The sequence below is a fragment of the Notamacropus eugenii genome, chromosome 5, assembly GCF_028372415.1.
Source record: "Notamacropus eugenii isolate mMacEug1 chromosome 5, mMacEug1.pri_v2, whole genome shotgun sequence".
Taxonomy (NCBI): domain Eukaryota; kingdom Metazoa; phylum Chordata; class Mammalia; order Diprotodontia; family Macropodidae; genus Notamacropus; species Notamacropus eugenii.
Window position 1 is genome coordinate 152,163,529 of NC_092876.1, and position 21,896 is coordinate 152,185,424.

Below are 21,896 nucleotides of genomic sequence, written 5' to 3' on the forward strand. Positions count from 1 at the left end.
ATTGAAGCTATACCCAAGATGACAGAGGTAAAATATAGCAGAACTAGGACTCGAACCCACATCTTCTGGCTCCCAATATAGTGCCCTCTCCACTATATCACTCTGGAGCATCCAATGCCTAGAATAATGCCTGATACATAGTAGGCACTTAATAAATGTAAAAGCAGATATCACAGAGATGAGTCTTGACTTTTACCCTGGGTCCTAAAAAATGATCAGTTTCTTCCTCCCTAAGGAGAAAAGCTGTCTTAAAGTCTAGGCTTCCTGAGATACTCCAGTATTGGAATTAAAGGTTAGACCATAATCAGGGATGCCTCAGTTCATAGAATCATTGAACTGTGGATCTAGAAATGGAAGGAACCACAAAGGTCATCTAGTCTAACTCCCCACCACCCTCTGCCTCCATATTGTGTAGCTGCATAAACCAAGGCCAAGAAGATTCAGTGACCAACCAAAATCAGGTTGAGAATATCAGAGGTGGCAACCAATGGCCAAACTGTACCGGCCAATTTTGTGGATTCCTTGCATGGGGTTCCTTCCTCCCTAGAAATGTACCTAGACTTTTTGTCAGTGCTTAAGCGAATTACATTAAAGAATGGTGACTATATCCAGAGAAATTCAAGTGGAATTGCTCCTATTATTTTTCTTGTGAGATTATTTGAAATCATTTCCCTAACTCCTAAAGGTTTTAGATAGATTGGTGGATAGGTGGATGATGGATGGATGGATGGATGGACGGATGGATGGATGGATGGATGGATGGATGGATGGACAAAAATATGTTTCAGGATTTTGAGACTATAGGTTGAAAAATATTGAAACAGAAAATAATTTTTATTTCACATAAATAAATCATTTTGATCCATTCAGAATTTTGGAGAATTATTTCTTAGTAGACATGAATCCCCTGAAAAAACTGGGACTTTCAGGCAAAATTAATAAATGAATCCATTTGTATGTATGAGTGTTGACCCATCACATTAATAAATGCAAAAATCGATAGAACACTTACTTCCCATGGAAGCAAGTAGAGTGCAGGCCCAGAGCTCTCCTATAGATACTCCCAAAAGCTCCTTCCACAGTGCCACACTTGAATCTCAGCATGTATGCACACACACACACACACACACACACACACACACACACATTTTTTGCTTCTGCCATCTCCCTACCTCTGTTTCCACTAGACACATACTTCATCCCATCAGATTCAGGTTCTCCCTTCCCTCTAAGGTGACAATTATATGATTGGACAAACTAATTATATGGATGTACTAATAGTAAAAATGCTTGAAGAACTCCCCAGGGTCCTCCCTTCTAATCCTGTACTTCAGTGTGGTGGGCAGGGAAAGGTTCCCTATACCTCTGGATTTCTGAGCTTGCTTTTCTATTTGTATATCCAACAGTTGGCTCAATGCTTGGTATATGGCAGACATTTAATAAATGCCTTTCATTTCTATTTCACACATATTCATTGTAGCAAGGGGCATTAATAAAAACATTGACATGATAGAAACTTATATGTTCAAATAAAATGAATATACAAACCAGTAGACACAGGTAGATGTAAAACATCTCTGACACTACTTATAAATATATCAATATATACACATATGCATGTATTCATATATGTATTGGGAGGTCCAGATTGTAATTTTATCTATTGATTTGTTAAGGGAACCTTATGTAGAAATTCCTTCTACCTGTACTGATCAGTAATAATTCATCTTCAGTTAAGACTCACTCTTTATCTGAAGATAGAATTTAAAAAATTTTTCCCTTAAAAATAATCAAGCTTCCTCCTAAAATGTTCTGTGTATAATTTCTATTATTTATAGATTGTGGTCAAAAATTTTGAAAATTATTTTCATTTTGCCTTTTTAAAGACTTTGCATTTCAGAGGAATTCATCTCCACCACAATCCCAAACCCCACGCCCCCTAAAAAATAATTTGATTTGGTGAAAAATGACATAAAGAAATTTGAGCCTGTTATAGATCTCAGCCAAGCTTTTTATTATTTTTGGAGGGCAGATAAGATCCTGAGAGAAGTAGAGTCTCATTTGTTAGGTGTGTAGAGTAATGGGCTTGCAGCCAAGGTCTGAACTGGCCCTCCAGACACACATGAGCTCTGCAATGCTTTCATTTGCATTCTTAAAATACATGTCCACATATCTGTTGTTTGCATTGCAGTGGACCTGGACCGGCTGAATGATGACGTCAAGCGCTACAGTTGCACTCCAAGGAACTACTCTGTCAATTTGAGAGAGGAGCTCAGGCTGACCAGTGTCGTTTTCTTTCCACGGTGCCTTCTGGTCCAGCGCTGTGGTGGGAACTGTGGCTGTGGATCTAACAACTGGAAATCCTGCACATGCACCTCAGGGAAGACTGTGAAAAAGTACCACGAGGTATTTCCTCAGGGCTTTTCTTTGTTGGAATGTTGTGCTCTGTTCTCTTCATCTAGATCAGCCATGCAGAGAGCATGGAATGACACAGTGCTCCAACTCACATTTATTACTCACTTTATCCTCTAGGGATCCCCACGAGTTATTTTGGCTCCCTCCTGGAAGACAACATTTGTCTCTTTATTTCTAGGATATTACTGCAACTTCTAGGCTCTTAGAAGCAGGGGGCAAAATCCAAACTTTTGTTCATTAAGTCCAATAATAAGCATGATGAAGACTTCACAGAGATAAGTCATTGTTGAGACCTTTGCTCACTCTGGATGTACTTTCAATATATATACGTATATAAAAAAGGCCACATCTTACTCTATGGCAACTGGACCTGCAATTTAATTATGACGAACTCCCAAGTGAGGAAAGTCCAGACACCGATGCAGGTTAAGAGTTCAACAGCCTTTAGTCTTAGAGAGTTGCCTCAATAGAACACAGAAAGGTTAAATGACTTTTCTAAAATCACAGAGCTACTATGTGTTAAAGGTGGGACTTGAACTCAGGTCTTTCTGGCTTCAAGTGTGGCACTTTATCCATTATGTCATACCATTCTATCACAGGAAAAGTGCTACTTTTACTTTTGGATATCCAATTTGCTATAAGCGTATAGGTTCTTCCTAGCCTCTAAGGAAACATAGAAGACCTAGATTAATTCAGGTAATATTTTCTATCCTCAAAAAGCCTTCTAAGTATATGAAAATGAGGTTGCAGTTGAATATGATTATGTTTGGTTTACTTGGGAGAAGCCACATAATTTCAGGCTCTGTCAGATGTGGCTAGTATGTTATTTTCTTGGCAAAAATAATATCGGCTTCATCTCACAGTTTTCCAAGGCAGACACTCTCATATCCAGAGAGTGCAAAGGTTTGTCCAGCCATTTGCCAATCTTTGTTCTTCATTGAACTTTATGACTTAATGAACTCAGAATTGGATCCTGTCCACTTCTAAGAACCTGGATTTTGTGATGTTTAGTCAGACCCTGAGGATAAAAATCCAGTCATAGCTGGAACCAAAATAATCTGTGAAATAACCATGTCTCAAGTTAGTGACAAATCTGAGTTATAGCCTTCAGTGCTCAAGACTTTGATGTTATTGTACAGGCTTATTTTCATTTATATTCCATTCCCAGTCACAAAAGTATCATAGAATCCTAGAGTGTTAGATCTGGAATGAACTTTAGAGATTCTGGAACCCACCCCCTTCGTTATACATATGGGGAAATTGAGGTGAGAATATTTGTCCAAGGCGACAGAGCTAGTTGGTAGAAGAACTAGAACTGGTTCTCAGGTCTTAAACACTTTCTAACGAGTGTGTGTGTGTGTGTGTGTGTGTGTGTGTATGTGTTTAATCCTTATCTCAGAAGGCAATGATTGATGATGTCAAGAAACCTTTATTAAGTGCCCTCTAAGTGCACACATCCTAGGGGCAGAAGGAAATACAAGATTTGATAAATCACTGCCCCTGTTTTCAAGGATATTACAGCCCAATAGAAGTAAAGACATCTCCTACAAGACTTTACTCCACAGAGACAGGTATAAGATTTAATGTTACATGAGGGGCAATGTGTTATACTGAATGAAGAGTTGACCTTAGAACCAGGAAAACCCAAGTTTAACTCTCATCTCTGATACATGCTGGTTCTGTGATCCTGGGCAGGTGCCCCAGGCAAATCTCTAAGACTATATATTGCAGAGAAGGTGCCAACCTGTATTGGTAGAAAAATTTCCTCACACAGACATCCTTATATTGATTAAATCACAGGTCTTGTAAAAAGAAACTCATAAGTGCATTAGTTACAGAAAAAAAATCTACGTGAGATTTTCAGAGAAAAGTGGTACTAACAGAAGGGATCAGAGAAGCCTTTCTGAATTAAGTACAATTTAGGCAGGACTATAAAGAATGAGTAAGAATCCAAGGAGAGGGCAAATAAAAACAGAATAGAGAATATGATTTTAACAAAGGTTCATGACAATTGGGTTCAGGTTTTAAGGACAGAGAATAGTGCAGTTTGGATGGAACAAAATTTGCATAAAAAGGTGTAGAGAGAAATGAGATTGGAATGAAAGTATGGTATGAGATAATAGTAGACCTCAAATCCCAGAAAGCAGTTTGAATTTTACTCCTCAGGGATTAGGGATTCACTGAGTAATTTTTGAGCAGAGTAGTGAGAATATTAGATTTATGCATAAAGGAGATTAGTGACAATAGTATAAAAAGGCAAAGGTCCTAATTTTCATAAAAGGGAAGAGAACAATACTGCAGGAGATATTATGAATATAAAGTATATGTAAACCTTAAAGAATGCTATAAATATAAGTTGTCATCTTTATGTTAACGTCATGGGAAGACCTAGGTTAGACCATCTGTAGTTGGAAATAGTGGGACAACTGTCAGTCAACAAGCATATATTAAGCACTTACTATATTCCAGGCACTCTACTACCTGCTGGGGATGCAAATTAGTATAAAGAAAGTCAGCCCTTGGCCTCAAGGAGCTTACCCTCTCATGGGAGTAGATAAAAATAAGCTGAAAAGGAGGGAGGCATATCTGGTCATGGGGTGCGTGTGGTAGAGTAAGACCCAAGTACACCTAGAGAAAAATGAGATATGACTAGCTTGGGCAACCTATTTAAATGGAGGTCATGGGAGGAGCTATCAGTCAGAAGAAGAGACCACAGAATAGAAGGGCTGAAACACAGGCTAGCCATCAATGTGTCCATGCTGAATTGTATATAGGTATCTAAGGGATATGCACTTAGGAATCTCTCAGTCTTGCATGATTCAATATTTTTTATCAATGACTCAGATAAAGGCTTATCATATTTACAGATGACCTGAACCTAGGAAAGATAGCAAAGATATTGATTAGCTAACAAAGTCACCAACCAAAAGGATGCTAAAAGCTTAGAATGCACCAAATCAAGAAAAATCTAGAAAGCTAGAGAAAATCTAGAATTTTCTACTACTCTACTAATGAAAAAAGTAGAGTTCTACTCTTGGATTTGAAAGAATTCATTTCATAACAAGATGCGAGAAGATGGCTAGACTACAATTTATGTAAAATTAACTGAGTATTTTAATAGATTGCAAAGTCAATATGTTATGACATTCAAAATAAACTAATGTCATCATAAACTATCCTAAGACAGGAATAGTATCCAGACCTAAGAAAGTCATAGTCCCATTTGTATACTCTTTCTTGCTTAGTCCACAACTGAAGTACTAGATTCATTTCTGAGAGCTACATTTTAGGAAGGACATAGACAAGTTGGATTGTATCCCTAGAGAAAGCAGTCAGGATGGTAAGAGGACTGGAGACCATGTCAAACAGAGATTGCTTGAAGAATCTGGAGATATTTAACCTAGATAAGAGATTCAAGGAAGACAAGATAATTGCCCTCTTCAAGTATTTGAAGGATTGCCATAGGGAAGAGATATTTAGACTAGTTCTGCTTGGCCCTGTAGGGTAGTAGCAGCAACAGATGGAAGTTATAAAGAGAGAGCTTCCAGCCAAGGATGTTTTAGAATCATCTCATACCAGCTCCCAAGAGCCCATTGTTAAATTTTCAGCATTTACATTGTGGAATTCAGCAAAAGTTATAAATCAAGATTTGATTTATTGTTATTTTAATGTTCTACACTTGAGCAAGTGATGGAGAAAATGTTAATTTAACTCCAGAATGTGTCGTGTATTTTCAGAGGACCAGTTGTTAAAACATTTACCAGCATACCCCTGGTTCCAGCTGAATGTAAGGAAATAGCTCCTAAAAAGTAAAGCTGTTAAAAATTATGATGATGATATGATAAATAGAATGGACTACTTCAGAAGTTAATAGGTTTCTTCTCAATAGAGATCTTTCAGTAAAGATTTGTATGTTATGAAGGAGTTTCTTATTGATAGGACTAGATTACCTTTTGGCCTTGCCTGAGAGCCATAATGTTGAAAGAACTATATGGGAAGGTTATTGGCAGTGGAATTAGAGATTATAGGACCAAAGATTTGAAACTGGAAGGGACCTCAGATGTCATCTAGTGCTACCTTGTCTTGTTATAAAAAGAAGGAATCAGAGCCCAGAAATGCTTTCCATTGTGTTATGCTTTTTCTCAGGGAGCTGGATGCAAGAGCTGTGGAGAGGATAAAAGACTTTGCTTTTACCTTTTTGATACTAGCTGCAAAAGATGGCAGCTGGTAGCTGAGTACTTCTTATAGATATACAGAAGTCAGAGTATTTTTTTTTCAATAATAGACAATGACTGCAGTAGCTCACATTTCTGTAGCACTTTGCAAAGAACATTCCTCACAACAACCTATATAGGAAGGAAAGAAGCAATTATTAAGTTCCTACTATATGCCAGGTACTGGTCTGTGTGCTTAACAAATGTTCTCCCATTTTATCCTTAAAAAAAAAAAAAAAAAAAAAAAAACTGGGAGATGCTACTATTATCCCCATTTTAGAGTTGAAAAAACTGAGACAGAAGGAGGTTAAGTGACTTGCCCAGAATCACAAAACTTTTAAGATTCTCTGAGGCCACATTTGAACTCAGGTCTTCCTGACTTCAGGCCCAGTGCTTTATCCACTGAGCCAACTACTTGTAGTAACAGATGGGGAAACTGGGGTTCAGAGAAGTTACATGACATTAACCCAGCTCACATTGCTCCTAAGTGATAGAGTCAGAACCCAAGCCTAGCTCCTCTCACTCCAAGCCCAAGATTCTCTCCACTGCTCCATACTGCTTCTCCCAAGGAAGGAGGCACTAAAGAGCAGACATGCATAAAACATTCCTTTTTGTCTTAAAAGTATCTGCCAGTGAATCTTTATATCCAAGTTCTAAGAAGCCTAATAAGTGAACTCCCTTTAGATTCTAAGTTCCTTGAGGGCAGGTGCTATCTTTTGCCTCTTTTTTGCATCCCCAGTACTTAGCACAGTGCCTGGAACATGGCAGACATTTAATAAATGGTTATTGATTGACTCACATTCACAGAACCACATAATTTGAGAGTTTGGGGGAGCCTCATTGGCCGTCTAGTCTGACCCCACATAAAAGAATTCCTCAACATAATATACCCAATAAATGCTCGAAGACCGCCAGGGATAGGAAATCCACCACCCCTTGAGTCCATTCATTCCACTTTTGTACAATTCTAATTGCTAGGAAGCATTTCTTGATATCAAGCCTAAATATGTCTTTTAACAACTTCTGCCCATTGCTTCTGGTTGTGCCCTTCTCAACATGACAACCTTTCAGATACTTGAAGACATCTACTGAGTCACTTCCCTTCCTCCCCCCAGGTTTTCTTTTCTTCCTGCTAAACCTGCACACTTCCTTCAATCAATCCTCCTGTGATATGAATTTAAGGCCCTTCACCATCCTAGCTGTCATCTCCTGGATACTGTCCAGCTTAAACTGGAGTTTAAACTCCAGTTCTTAAACTGTGGTTTCTACCACTGGACATATCAAGTCTGAAGAGAGTAGAGTATGATGGGACTACCCCCTCCTTATTCCCAGAACCTTTGGCCCTCTTAATATAGCCCAAGATTGAATTAGTTTTTTTGGCTGCCACACCATGCTGCTGACTCATGGAATCCCAACTTTCAAAAAAACAACTGCTGTCTCTCTGTCTCCTCTGTCTTCTACTTTTTGAAGCTTATATTTTTGTACCCAAGTGCAAGATTTTACCTGTATTCTTATTGAATTTCATCTTACAGAATTCAAGCCTAAGGTTCTAGCCTTTGAAGATTCCTCTGGTCCCTATCTCTGTCATCTAGTCCACTGGTGTTCAATTCAATAAATCAATCAAAAAACTTTAGGTGCCTGCTGTGTGCTAGGCATTGTGCTTAGGCAGGAGATGTAAAAAGAACTTACGTACTCAAAGAGCTTACAGTCTCATGGGGGGAGACAACATGCAAACAAATATATACAAAACAAACTATATACAAGAAAAATAGGAAATAATTATCAGAGAGAAAGCACTAGAGTTAGAAAGGAATCCCTAGAGGCTGCCTGCTTACTTAAAAAAGAAGCCCTCAAATTAGCATTATCCATGTTGAATTGTATTTGCGTTTATTTTGTTAAGCATTTCTCACTTATATTTCAATCTGCTTCACCTGATCTAGGGGGTTAGCTGTCTCTCCTAAGGTTGTGTCATCAACAAATATTTTTAAGCCCTTAATGTGCCTGGCACTGTGCTAAACACTGAAAATACAACAAAAAGGCAAACACAGCATCTTCTGCAAATTGGATGAGCTTGCCATCCATGCTAAACACCACAAGGCCAAGCGCGATCCCTCAAGTCCCCATTGTTGAAGTTGGCATATTGTTATCCATTCTTTAGCCAGTTACGAATCCATATCTCTCCATCCATTCCACAAGAATAGCATGAGGTACTTTAGCGATAACTTTGCTAAAATCAAGGCAAACTGTATCCACAGCATTCTCTTCCCCTCCCATGTTTAGGTTTCTGTATTTTCAAACGACTAAAACAGAAGTACTTGTGCTCCAGGCCCAACAGCAACAGTAATGATTCTTAAAATGTTTCTCAGAGTGGGACAGTTAGCACTATGCATAGGCTCTCCTATAAATTAGTAGATTTTTTTTTTTTCTGAGAGAAGCGATCTAATTTTACAAAGTGGAATAAGGCTTAGATTTAGTTCATAGGAAAGAATACTAAGGATGAACCCAATCAGTTTGGGGATTTTTTTGTTTGTTTGTCCTTCCTACTCCTGGGTCTTGGCCATCCACCCAGTGTATTCCCATCTTACAGAAATGAGAAATCTGTTTCTCCATCTCATTGAGGTAACTGATGAGTTGTGAAATGAGTTTCTATGAGAGATGAGCACCCTTAAGGTGGTAACTGGAATTTTTCACACTGTGTAAACCTCTGCCTCTCTATGCAAACTTGACCAGGCTCAGCACAACCACAAAGCATTTAAAGAGCAAAACCTATAAATTACAGGGCTTGCGGGGCGATTCACTCTCACCCGTTTCTTTTGCTTTTCTTGGTGCCCATAACATAAAGACTTCGGGCATTTTTTTGTGTGTTGAGTAGAGTACAAACATATCATTTAAAATTATTTCCTGCTCTCACAAACTCATATTCAGCACAGCTGAGGTTTTATGAAAGTCTTTCTGAGCATCTTAGAAGACATGAGATATAAAAACTATTGTAGATAATTTTAGGAAAAGTAGATACCATAAATTTTTAGTGGGCAATAGTGTGTGTGTTCGTCCTTCGCTGCCCAAGAAGGCCATGCCATCAGAGAAATAATGACATGACTAGCACTTGACTTTGTTTTTGAGTGAGGGAGGGCTATGCAGGTCACCAGCCTCACTTCTTCTCCGGAGCCATCTGAATCCAGTGACCAGATATTCATCAAGATGATTGGAGATGACCCAGGATGGGGCAATTGGAGTTAAGTGACTTGCCCAAGGTCACACAGCTAGTGAGTGTCAAGTGTCTGAGGTGAGATTTGAACTCAGGTTCTCCTGACTCCTGCACTGGTACTCTACCCACTGCACCACATAGCTGCCTCCAGTGGGCAATAAGAGTTTGATCTAATGTTCACTTCTTTTCCTAAATCTGCTAATGAATGACAAACCATAAAATATTTCCTAGTAAACTTTTAATATTCCCATCACTTTTTTCCCCACTATTTTATACCCTGACTACCTCTATCTTTGCAAAAGGCCCACAGTCCTTGAGAGAGCAGAGGAATAGAAATAGAAGTTAATTTGCTGTTTTGCCTGTTACAATGGAGAAATTGATAAGATATTTATCTGTTAGCAATAACCACACTGTTTGGAGACATCTCTGCTCCTGAGTAGTCCCATAGTATTGAAAAGCCCCCGAGTGAGTGAACGTTTGCCAGTCTGATCATCTCATAGTAATGTTGCTAGTGTTAAGTCACTAAACCCCACCCTCATGTTAAAACCTACCAATATACATTATTAGGCAGCTATCTTGACCAAAAATCACTCCCCAACCTCTAACTGGTAGAGAGATGGAATAGTTCACAATGGAGCATTTGTTGCTTAGACCAATCTAAAAACATTTTCTGGATTGGTATTTTTCTCCTTTCCTCCCATATTTTGGTTTAGATGACCTGAGAAGTACTACAAGTATTCTCTGTCACTGTGCTAATAAGCAAGTGAAGACACACTACTGCCTGAAGTTGTGGGGATGTATGTAGAATGTGGGAGATTCAGGCATATCACCAATGCAGTGTGGATTCTTTTGGACATAATGGGGCTAATTAACTAGGAGCATGATTCCTTCCCTTGCGATAGTTCAATTCTGCATTTCTTTGGTACATAAAGGGAGGAGATTGCATTATTAATATAAAGATTATATATCCTTAGGTCTTTGTAAAGATTTTATTTGAATATATTTTAATTTTAGAAGATACCTTAATCTTCTAATTATGATTATTTTTAGCCTCTCAGAAAAGCATTTCCAATATATACCATTGCTTCTGTTTTGTATCCCCTTGTGATTTTTTTCATGTAATACTTTATTTTTGTAGGATTATTAATAATGTTAGGTAAGCTATAGATACGCACAAATGTGGTATTTTGTATCACTTTACAGTCTCTACTTTCTGCTTATAATGTGAGACCTATCTCAACTATCTCAATATATAAAATAAGTAGCCAAGTTCATTAAACATCAAACCACAGATATTTAAATGGAAGTTCTTGCTTTCTTCAATACAAACATAATAAAAGTTATTTTTGAATGAGTAACAATCCTTCTTCTCTTCTTACTCCCCTTCCTGCCCACACATACACAAGAAAATAAGATCAATAATTTTTGGTTATCACCATTAGAAAGAAAAATGTTGGTCTGTGATGTCCCTGCTCTTCTACAAAGTTCTGGTGTGTACTTTTAGCTCAGAGTCAAGAATTCTTTCCCTTTGAGAATATCCCTTTCCCTTCAATTAAGCCTTTCTTAGTTTTCTTTTTTTTTAATACATTTACACATTAGTCATGTTGCATAGAAGAATTAAAATGAAACCATGAGAAAACCCAAGCAAAGCAAAACATAATGCAAAAGAAAATATTCTGCTTCACTCTGCATTCCTTAGTTTTCTAATATAACGGTAGTGCATTGTCGCTTGGAAAGAGCAATCACCTGGGTGTTGGGAGACTTGGAATCTTGCTTTAGCTCTGCCACACAGCTGTGTGTCTTTGGCCAAAGTCATTTTCACCTTTTTGGGTCTGAAATGCCGTATTGGTTAAAGAAGTTCACTTCCACTTACAAAATTCTATGATAATTAAGTCTGAACATGTCAACCCTCAACTGTTTCTTATAAATTTTATCATACTGAAGTGGTACGAGAAATAATTACTATTTGGTGGTTAGATGACACCCTCCACTGCTGAAGTGCCATGCAGATTCAAAATCATAATGGAAACTTTGGAGTTGATTTGCTATTCATACTACTTTTAGAAATTTGCCGGCTCCTTCATCTATAAAATGGGAGCCTTTCCCACCTCACAGGGTTATTGTGTGGCTCAAATGTGAGTATGAATGTCAAAATCCTTCATGAATTTTAAAGCAGTATAAAATTTTGAGTCATTGATATAACTTTTTCATCCCAGTCTGTTCTTTTAATTCAAACCAGTTTTCACTTCTCTTTCCCTTATAGCCTCAAAAGAGAAACTTCATGAGGTGAATAGTTACCCTAAAAGCATTAGAAAACGCGCATAGCTTCTTAGCTTAGGCCACACACTGAGGGGCACATTTCCCCTTCCTGCCATCATCACCTCATAGGAACTATCATCTCGGAATTCCCATTAATGCTTCATAGATATATCAACCCCCAGGTTCCCTGCAGTGAAGTTGACTGTAGTGAGCAGGCATTGACCATTAAGGACGATCTCTTAGGCATTCATATGGCTACTGCATCCCTAAAGAATGGAGGGAAAATTTTCAGTGGAAGTAAATTTCTACACATACAGTGGCTGCATTTTGAAAATGCAGGGCAACTTTGTAGGTTGGAATACTCTTCTTGAGTGGATAAAGTGTTGGGCTCGGAGACAAGAAATCTGAGTTCATGTTCTGCCTCTAGCGCTTTCTAGCTGCGAGACTCATGGGAAAAGTCTCAACTCTGAGCAACTCAGTGGAGCAGTGGATAGAGTGCTGCACCTGGAGTTCAAATCTAACCTCAGATAATACATACATACATACACATAGATAGATAGATAGATAGATAGATAGATAGATAGATAGATAGATAGATAGATAGAAAGGAAGGAAGGAAGGAAGGAAGGAAGGAAGGAAGGAAGGAAGGAAGGAAGGAAGGGAGGAAGGGAGGAAGGGAGGAAGGGAGGAAGGGAGGAAGGGAGGAAGGGAGGAAGGGAGGAAGGGAGGAAGGGAGGAAGGGAGGAAGGGAGGAAGGAAGGAAGGAAGAAAGAAAGAAAGAAACAATTGGGGGTAACTGATTTGACCAGGATCACACAGCTAATAAGCATCAAGTGTCTGAGGCTAGATTTGAACTCAGGTCCTCCTGACTCCAGGGCTGGTGTTCTATCCATTGCACCACCTAGCTGCCCCAGATAATGTTTCTAAAGTACTTAGTACAATGCCTGGCACATAGTAGGCACTATATATCAATGCTAACTTTTATTAGGAGAAGAAAGTGAGGCTGGTGATCTTATACAGCCCTCCCTTACTTAAATCCTATTCACCTGCCAGTCATGGCATCACCCTCCTGATGTCATGGCCTTCTTTAAGAACAAAGGGAAACAACAACGACCTTATCTACAAATGACAATAATAATACCTACAAGTAGCTACATCGCAAGGCTTGTAGTGAGTCTCAATTGAAGTTCTAGATACAAAACACTGAGAAAATTTAAAGACGCTATATAAAGATTAGTTATTACTCCCCCTCCTTTTCCACTTCCTCTAAACTTAACAATATGAACATGACATGAATGTGAAGCATGTTGAGCTTGTAGATTCCTCTCTTCTGAAGAATGTATCACCTCTCAGCCACTGTCGTTTCCATTGTCTGTAAGGTCAACCATTAATCACTTCAGATATAATAATATGTTATACTTTCCCTTTCCTGCAATGTTTTCACTCATCAGGCTTGCTCATTGTAAACCCTCAAGAAAACTGAGGCATTGAAGTTAAAGAGAGGAAAGATGGGAAAACAATTTGGAGGGATTTCTCTCATTTTGAAGGGGGAAATGACATATAACATGTACCATCTGCCTCAGAAGTTGGGCAGAATCTTAAATAAACTCTTAATGACCCAGGTTTACACAATGTGTTTGTTCTGAAACATACACTTGTGTTCCTGTGTCAGCCATTAATTTGAGAACTGTTACAAGGCTATAACAACCTTTTTTATACTCCCAATAAACAAGAACCCAACTCAGCAGATCACTCTTACGCATGGTATTGTTTTATTAGTGTAATAGCATAATGGCAACAATTCATTCAGTGCTTCATTGGCAATGAAGCAAGTAACTGTAGTTAAATATACTTCATGATGGGGTAATTTGCAAATGCAAAAGTGAGCATCTCTGACTGTGCATCTTGGGACCAAGAATGCCAAGCCTGCCTCCAGCATGCTCTCTTTAGCATCACAGAATCTTGAGTCCATCTTGTCCAACCTGTACCTAAGAATGCCTTCCACCATACTCCTGAAACATGATCATCAGTATTTGCTTGAAGACCTCCACTGAGATGGCATCATAGGTTCATGTACAGCTCAAAGGGACTTTAGATGTCAGATGGTCACAGTCATGGATTTTGTGGGTTTCTTTTTGTAGAGAGCTGGAAGGGACTCTCTCATTTTATAGTTAAGAAAAGTGATGTCCACAAAGATGAAAGTACTTACTCAAAAGTCAGCTAGGTTGTACAGTGGTTAGAGCATTGACCCTAGAGTCAGAAAGACTTGAGCTCAAATTTGGTTTCAGTCACTCACTAGCTGTGTGACCCTGGGCAAGTCACTTAATCACTGTCTGCCTTAGTTTCCTCAGCTGTAAAATGAGGATAATAATAGCACCTACTTCCTGGGGTTGTAAGGCTCAAATGAGATATTTATAAAGCACTTAACCCAGTACCAGGCACATAGTAGTCACTTAATGCTTCTTTCTTTTTTCTTCAAGGATCATATAGACAATAAGTAGCAAGAGGCAGAATTCAAGCATAAGTCCTCTCACTCTTGATCCAGTACTTTTTGTACTGAGCCATGCTACCTTTCCAAATCCGGTGCCACTGAAAACTGGTTGGGTATGCTGCTTTTGTATAACTCTTAATTGTCCACATAAGGCATTCCTTGACCTCAGAAGGTTGAAATGGCACTGGGAAAATCAGGACTTCCAACCCTATCCCAGTGGAACCAAAAGTTCCTGATTTTCATCCCACTCCCACCTCATAGGAGGCATTTTCTATCTGATTCAAGTCTTTTCATTTTCTCCAAATGTTCTCTTAGCCCATGACTTATGGACCAGCTGGCAAAGAATCTATGTTCTATGGCATCCATGGAGAGGCTTCCTTGAGCTACTGTAACTTATTCACCAGTGTCTTCCCTTCAAAGGTAGCTAGATAACCTGTAACCAGCCAGTTTGCTTGCCTAGATAAAAGCTTCTCATTCTTCTTTTAGCTTTCAATGGTACCTCAAATCAGCTTTGCTTTCTTCTTCCATTCGGTCCTGTGTACCTGAACCCAAGATGATTAAGTCTCCTGAAAGCTTTGAACATCAGTGCTGTGATCAGCCAGGAGAGCAGTCCAATTTCCACTTTGTTCAAACATGGCTTTCCTGTCTTGTCTGGGAAAGTGTCTGCCAATTCATTTCTCTCTTCTTATCAGCAAAACACATATATATCCTGCTCATGTTTCTTAATATAAAACAGAGGGAAAATCCCCAAGCAGTTGGGAGGCCAGTTAGAGTAAATACTGCCCGGATCCCTGCTCTCAACCCACAGCAGGCACTTTTGTTTGCCATCAAATGAGAAAGCTATTTGACAGGGCTCTGCTTTTGTGGATGCCAATCATTTGAAATTGTCAGCCTTTGATAATGGTCTCTTTTAAATAGTTTCTACTGGAGCAGATTTTTCTTTTGGAAGACTAGAAAATATGCTGAGTACCTTTGAGTAAAAAAGCTTAATTCATTTTTTGAGAAATCCTTAACAGAGTGGTAGGAGTCCAGTGTTCCATGACATTTTATTGAGGAGATTGACCCAAGAGATCACAGTCAAACGTTCACATCTTTTATGAAGTGAAGCAATATGAATAGCCAGAAAAGGTATAAAAAGCATTTGCTTTACCATCTTATGATTAATTTTATTATCAGTGCCAAGCAAGCTTAAGATAGGATAAGGTAAAACAACTGTTAAGTATAGGGTGGGGAATGAGAGAGGGGCTGCTTTTAAATACTTTTCATTTAAATACTTTTCAAATACTTTGCATTGAACTTCACTACTTCTGAGTGGGAGAAAGCTGTTCCAGAGCAGGAGCTCTGTTTGTTTCTTTCCATCCTCTGTAATTGGTTATCCCATTTTGTTTTCTGGACCTCTCTCTCGCAACTTCCCTCACCCCTGGGAAAGAAGGTATTTTCTGTCTGATTAAAATCTATTCATTTTCACCAAATGGCATCTGGGGCTGATTCACAGACCAGCCAGCTGTGTTTGATGGCATGCAAGGACAGGCTTCCTTGAGCTTTTGTGACCCATTTTCTACTACTTTCCCTTTAAAGATAGCCAGATAACCTATAACCAGTCAGCTTGCTTTCTCAGATAAAACTCAAGTGTGGGAGAAAGTGAGAATAGCTGGGGATGAGTGGTCAAGAGAAGAGGAAAGAATACCATTTGTGTTTCTTTGCCCTCCCTTACAAACCTGGAATGACTGACATCACTGCTAGCACTGTTCACCTCCACACCAAGAAATTCTTATTGCACCATTGCTGTGTACCCAGGACTACAGGAGAAATAAGGCAAGTATAGGACACCTTTCCAGCCACCAAAGACTTTGTAGGGTAGTTAGGTAGACATATTCATAGATATAAGACTATAAATCAGGACACCGTTGATATATCAAACATCTCTGATTTCATTCATATAAGAACTCCTGCCACTATAACTACAACTATACTATAACATCATCTGTAGTTTAATTGATAGAACTCAAGAAAGTTAAGTGAATTGGCTATGGAAATGTCACAATTAAGCTATAGGTAGGAACTGAACCATATCTTCCTGACTCCAGGTCCAGGACTCCATTATACTATATTCATTTATGTTTCAAATCTGTGCCCTGATGAATGCCAAATTCTGGTTGTGATTGGAGTTCAAGGAAAGATTGAGGGTTATAGTCAATAAAATGGAAGATAGATGTGAGTAAGAATTACAAGTTTCCAGTCATGATATCTTCGTTCATTTCTTTTCTCCAAGTTTTCATCTATACTAGAAAACATCATCTTGTAGCTTTGATATGGTGCATGTAATGATCTAAGGGGAAGGCAAATCCTTGAAGAGAAAAAAAAGAGATTTGCATTGGTCACTGACCATAGCCTAATTAAATGTGTCATTTCAATTCCTAAATGTTGTGTTTTATTTAACAGCCACATTTGGGTTTTTTCTTTAAATTATGATACCAGAGGACTGATATTTTCCTTTCTTTGCATCTCCAATAATTAGCGCAACACCTGGGACATAGTAGGTACTTAATAAATGCTTATTTTGTACTTAGTTTTGTGTTCAATTGCCAATGCCACTAGATAAAATGTGGATGTTGGTCATATATAATAAGACAAAATAGGACATAGATGATTTATGACAGTTATAGCTAATGACTATGAGAATAATGTGTGGTGGGAATGTCATACGCTCTTCTAAAGATCAATAATTCATACCCATAGCTGATGTTCAGACAAAGTTATAGCTGCAACTACAAAGAAAATTATCCACAACCACTCTGTGAAGTAGATAGTATAAGTACTGCCATTTTAGAGGATGAACCTGAGGCAAGGAGAATGATGTGACTTACCCAATATTGAGTAACTGATCCATCACAGAGCCATGAACTTATTCTTCCAACTCAAACTTAATCAATTTTGCTATATATTGCAAATCCTTTGCATCTTTTTTACCTTAAGGACAAAAGTAAACCACTATGTGGTTTATACTATATTTGGCACTCTTAAGAGAGAAGAAGGGAAATAGTACTAATAATGATCTTCTTTTGAGTCCTTTTTGTCATGTCTGAACCTTCATGACCTCATTTGGGGTTTTCTTGGCAAAGATACTGGAGTGATTTGCCATTTCCTTCTCCAATGGATCCATAAGTACCTATCTCTGGATTTGAACACAGGTCTTCCTATCTCCAGGCAGAGCGCTCTATCCACTGAGTCATTGACTCAATTATAAATTATTATTGATAATAATATTAATAACTCACGTTCATATACTGCTTTCTTCATAACCACCATTGTAAATAGTATAGGTATTGAGTTTTAGAATGAGACAAGGTCACATAGCTAGTAAGTTTTGGATCCAGGGCTGGCTCCTAGATCTTCTGCCTTCAAACACAATTATTTTTCCAGCACAACATACTTCTCCACCCTCAAGGGGTTTATGATATAAAAAAAAAAAGACATGAGAAAACACACATGAAAGACATGCAGGAGTACACATGATAAAAACACTAAAAAGAAAGTTTCACAATTATATTTATATGTAATGGTTCCTCAAGTTGAAACCTATCCAGTATCTGTAACACAATTAAGATGCCATCTGAACTTCTTTAAAGCAAGATGCTCATTGTTAGTATAAGACTTGATGCTTTGATTAAGCTAGCATATAAAAGGTAGAGACTGAATCTTTGCTGTGCACTGCATGTTCCATTTACCCTTTCATTCAATAAATATACCATACTTGTAAAAACTTCAAGATTTTACTTAGTTAGGACCACACCTATATCAAAGTAGAGCGGGATAGCAAGGTGCCACAGTGAATAGAATCCTAGTCTTGGAATCAGGAAGATCTGAGTTCAAACCTCTCCTTATTTGCCTATTATTAGCTATGCAATTCTGGGTGAGTCAGTAGACCTTTTTTAACTTAATAGCTCCTCCCACACAGGATTTTTATGAAGGTCAAATGAGATAATACATGTGAAGCACTTTGCAAAGCATAAAGCACTACCTATATACTATTATTGATTCAAGAAAACAATTTTTCCTTCGCATTCTAAATATAAACTATATTTGTGAAATTTGTTCACTTTTTCCTATACTGAAAGCTGATGATGTAATGTGGGAAAACAACACATAAAAAGAATCTGGAAAATGGGAAGAGGAAAATATTAGGGAGTATCTGGCTCAGGGGCATCATGTTCTTTGTAGTTCAAACCAAGCAGAGGTACAGATAGAAAATGCAGAGTTAACTAGAGAGAACAGATTCCATGTTTCAATAAAGGAGAGCTTTCGGAGGGGAGAGGAGGCTGAGGCAGTGAAGAAGGTGTTCAGTATCAAAGGTGAATTAAACAACATAGAGAAGAGCTTTCAGGTGATCACCTTATTCTGAGTGGGACATCTTGTTGCTTAGAGTTCAAACCAAACAGAGCTGCAGATAAAAAGTGACATCCTACAAAAGGTATGTGGTCCATGTCTTCTGTTTCCTTACTACATCCTTATTTGACCTGTGCTAGTCACCATGTGTCAAGCTATTAACAAAGATATGTTGATTTAATTAAGTGTATCAGTAAGGGAAGAAGTGATAGCAGCCTGATTGAGGTCAACCTCAAAAGATATTCTAACATAAAGTGTCCTTCTCTTTTTAGGTGCTGAAATTTGAACCTGGACATTTCAAGAGGAAGGGAAAAACTAAGAACATGGCTCTTATTGATATTCAACTGGATCATCACGAGCGCTGTGATTGTATATGTAGCTCACGGCCGCCTCGATAAAAAATCAATGGACATGCTCATTTTAAGTGTGAAAGACCTTTTCATTTTAAGGAGGGTGATGTAATAGAACCTTCTCCCATGGGCACCAGAACTTTGCTACTAGCCTGCATTGCAATGAGTAAAACTGATGGCTGAGTTTCAGCATAGCTTTGCTAGTGCCACGGCAGCTAGATATGTGTATCATAGACTTCTGTATCCAAAACTTTAGGACTAAGTTTAGTAGTAGTATCTGAAATAAGGTCATCATAAATACACATAAGGTATCTGTATCTATCTACATGTAAATATGTAGATTAAATGGTTTCTCCAATTTGTATAAGCAGCTGTACTAGATTCTACATCTGGATCCATGCCTTATTCCCATGAAGCCCTTTGAAGAAACTGATGAATTGTGAAATGCCATAAAAGTTGTCTGTAGGGAAGTCATCTTTGTCCATTTGTGTAAAACAAAATTTTGAATCTTTGAAATATCAAAAGACCTCTTGGAACAAAATCCATATAATTTTTCTTCCATGTACATCAAACTGAAGGATATAAACACTGACAAAAGTGTAGTTATAATGAAAAACGCAAATGTTGAAATGTGAATTCTTTTAAGATACATTAGGCCCTCTGTAGGGATAAGCAATGAAAATCCATCTCCTCAATTCTACTAGAACACGTGGTTTGCAGAAATATATATTCCTGCCATTGAAATATCTATTCATTTGCATTTTGCTGAGGCATGTTAATTTATTTAGCAGCACCTGTCTCTGAAAAATAATGTTCAGAAGGGATTTTTCTAATGCTGCAAATAAAAGATGCACCTTAAGAATGTAAACTCCAAAGGGGAGCTACTTGTGCTTATTCAGACTTTATGAAAGTACTCTAAATTCTTCTCTAAAAAACCAAAATGCCTTTCCAGAATAGCTTGTAGGCTCTGAGTCATTCTTCCAGATGTTGTTCCCGGTAAGATGTGGGCAGTTAAAAACCAGAAGGAAGGAGCTTTTGAGTGTTAACATAACTGAAAATGGGGTAGAACATTTAATGGTTGAGGATATAGGCTTAATGTAGGTTCAAGCTCTCTCTAGCTGCACCAATTCATTTTTATGTGAGCTGCTTTTGTGTTCTTGTCTCTTAGATATATAGAAGTGGATTTACAACAATATTCTGGGCATGGACTGAAACTGGCAAGCTATCACAAAATATTTATAACTTTAAAGCTCTTGTGTCTTAATAACAAGAAACATTTTATAGTTGTTACATCCCTAATCTCATACCTACTAACATGCTGCATTCCTGTTTCTGAATCAAATAAAGCCAAGGACTTCTCTCCGACTCTATAACTTTATTGAGGCAGTCCTAGGAGCCGCAGAGTAAATATTGTGTTAACACCAGTTCAACTCTGCTCTAACACATGAAAATCCAACTGTTTTTGTTTGGTTTTTTATTATTATTTATAGTCATTTTTTTTTCCTTTCTGCTTCCCAAATGTCTATTTAAGAGGAGATCTAGTAGAGGGATGGGAAGTGATTCATCATTCTGTGAGCCAGGCTCTTCGTAGAGCAGCACTGACATCACAATTGCCACTGGTAGGCCTCTTTTTTTATTACTAGTTTTCTTAGAGCTCCTCAGAGTAAGCTTTATTTTTCTTCCTGTTATAGAAGATAACAGGACATCTAGAATCTTCTATGGTGCTAGGTTCAGATTGGCTAAACATGGGAGAAAATGTTCAGCTGTTCCCAGTAGGTTGATACAAGGGTCCAGTTAAGGCCCAGGGTCAGAAGAATGTTCTAAGTGTACTTCTTTTTTCTAAGTCAGAACCCTTGGATGGGCCAACAGAAAGTCAACACCTAATTCAGATGGCCTTAGGTTTCCATGTTTTGGGGGGCAAAAGGGAAGAGCTGAAACTTTCCATTTGTCACCTCCTTAATCTCAGAGCATAAAAATGATTAGAGGCACAGCACCCGAAGTAAGGTTGGTAAGGGCAAAGTTTCAAGTGTTAAAAATCCCCAAATTGAAACTGGTATGCATATTAATGATGGAGACCCATAAACTTCATAAGTCCACTGTGGATTGCCATGATTATATCATTGTGGCTTGAAGACAACACCCAACATGACCATAAATAAGAAAAAATTGAGTTCTCTACCTAACTTTTGATGCCATAAAAACCCAGCGTGGGTTCTGGACCAAGTCATATCCAAGTTTTTTGACAATTACTTGGCCAAAAATTCATTTTTGGTTTTGTTCCCGAATATTTTGTTGAAATTATTCCCAGTTGTCTTTTTTCTATTGAGTTCCCTTAAAATAGTTCATTAAACTTGTTTTTTGCCCATGATATGGATAGAACACTGGATTTGGAACCAGGAAGATCTGAATTTGGATCTTCAATGTCAGGATTAAGTGGATATACACAGGATGTCCCAAAAGTCTTAGTGTCATTTACAGAATTAAGAATTTTGAGACTCCTTGTATTTAAAGTGCTTGGCAAACATTAAAATAATATAAATCCTAGCTGTTATAGGAACGAAAAGCCTGACATC

The 21,896-nt window shown here is 38.1% G+C and overlaps 1 protein-coding gene across 4 annotated transcripts in view; it reads left to right on the forward strand.

The window, feature by feature from the left end:
* The window catches only part of PDGFD (platelet derived growth factor D), a 322,482-nt gene extending 302,284 nt beyond the window's left edge, over nucleotides 1-20,198 (forward strand). For all 4 annotated transcript variants that reach the window (XM_072611232.1, XM_072611235.1, XM_072611233.1 and 1 more), the window contains 2 exons: nucleotides 2,192-2,406; nucleotides 19,246-20,198. In XM_072611232.1, coding sequence (XP_072467333.1) covers nucleotides 2,192-2,406; nucleotides 19,246-19,371 — 341 coding nt within the window. In that variant the 3' untranslated portion in view covers nucleotides 19,372-20,198. The remainder of the gene's footprint in view (nucleotides 1-2,191; nucleotides 2,407-19,245) is intronic.
* The last annotated feature ends 1,698 nt before the right edge of the window (nucleotides 20,199-21,896 follow it).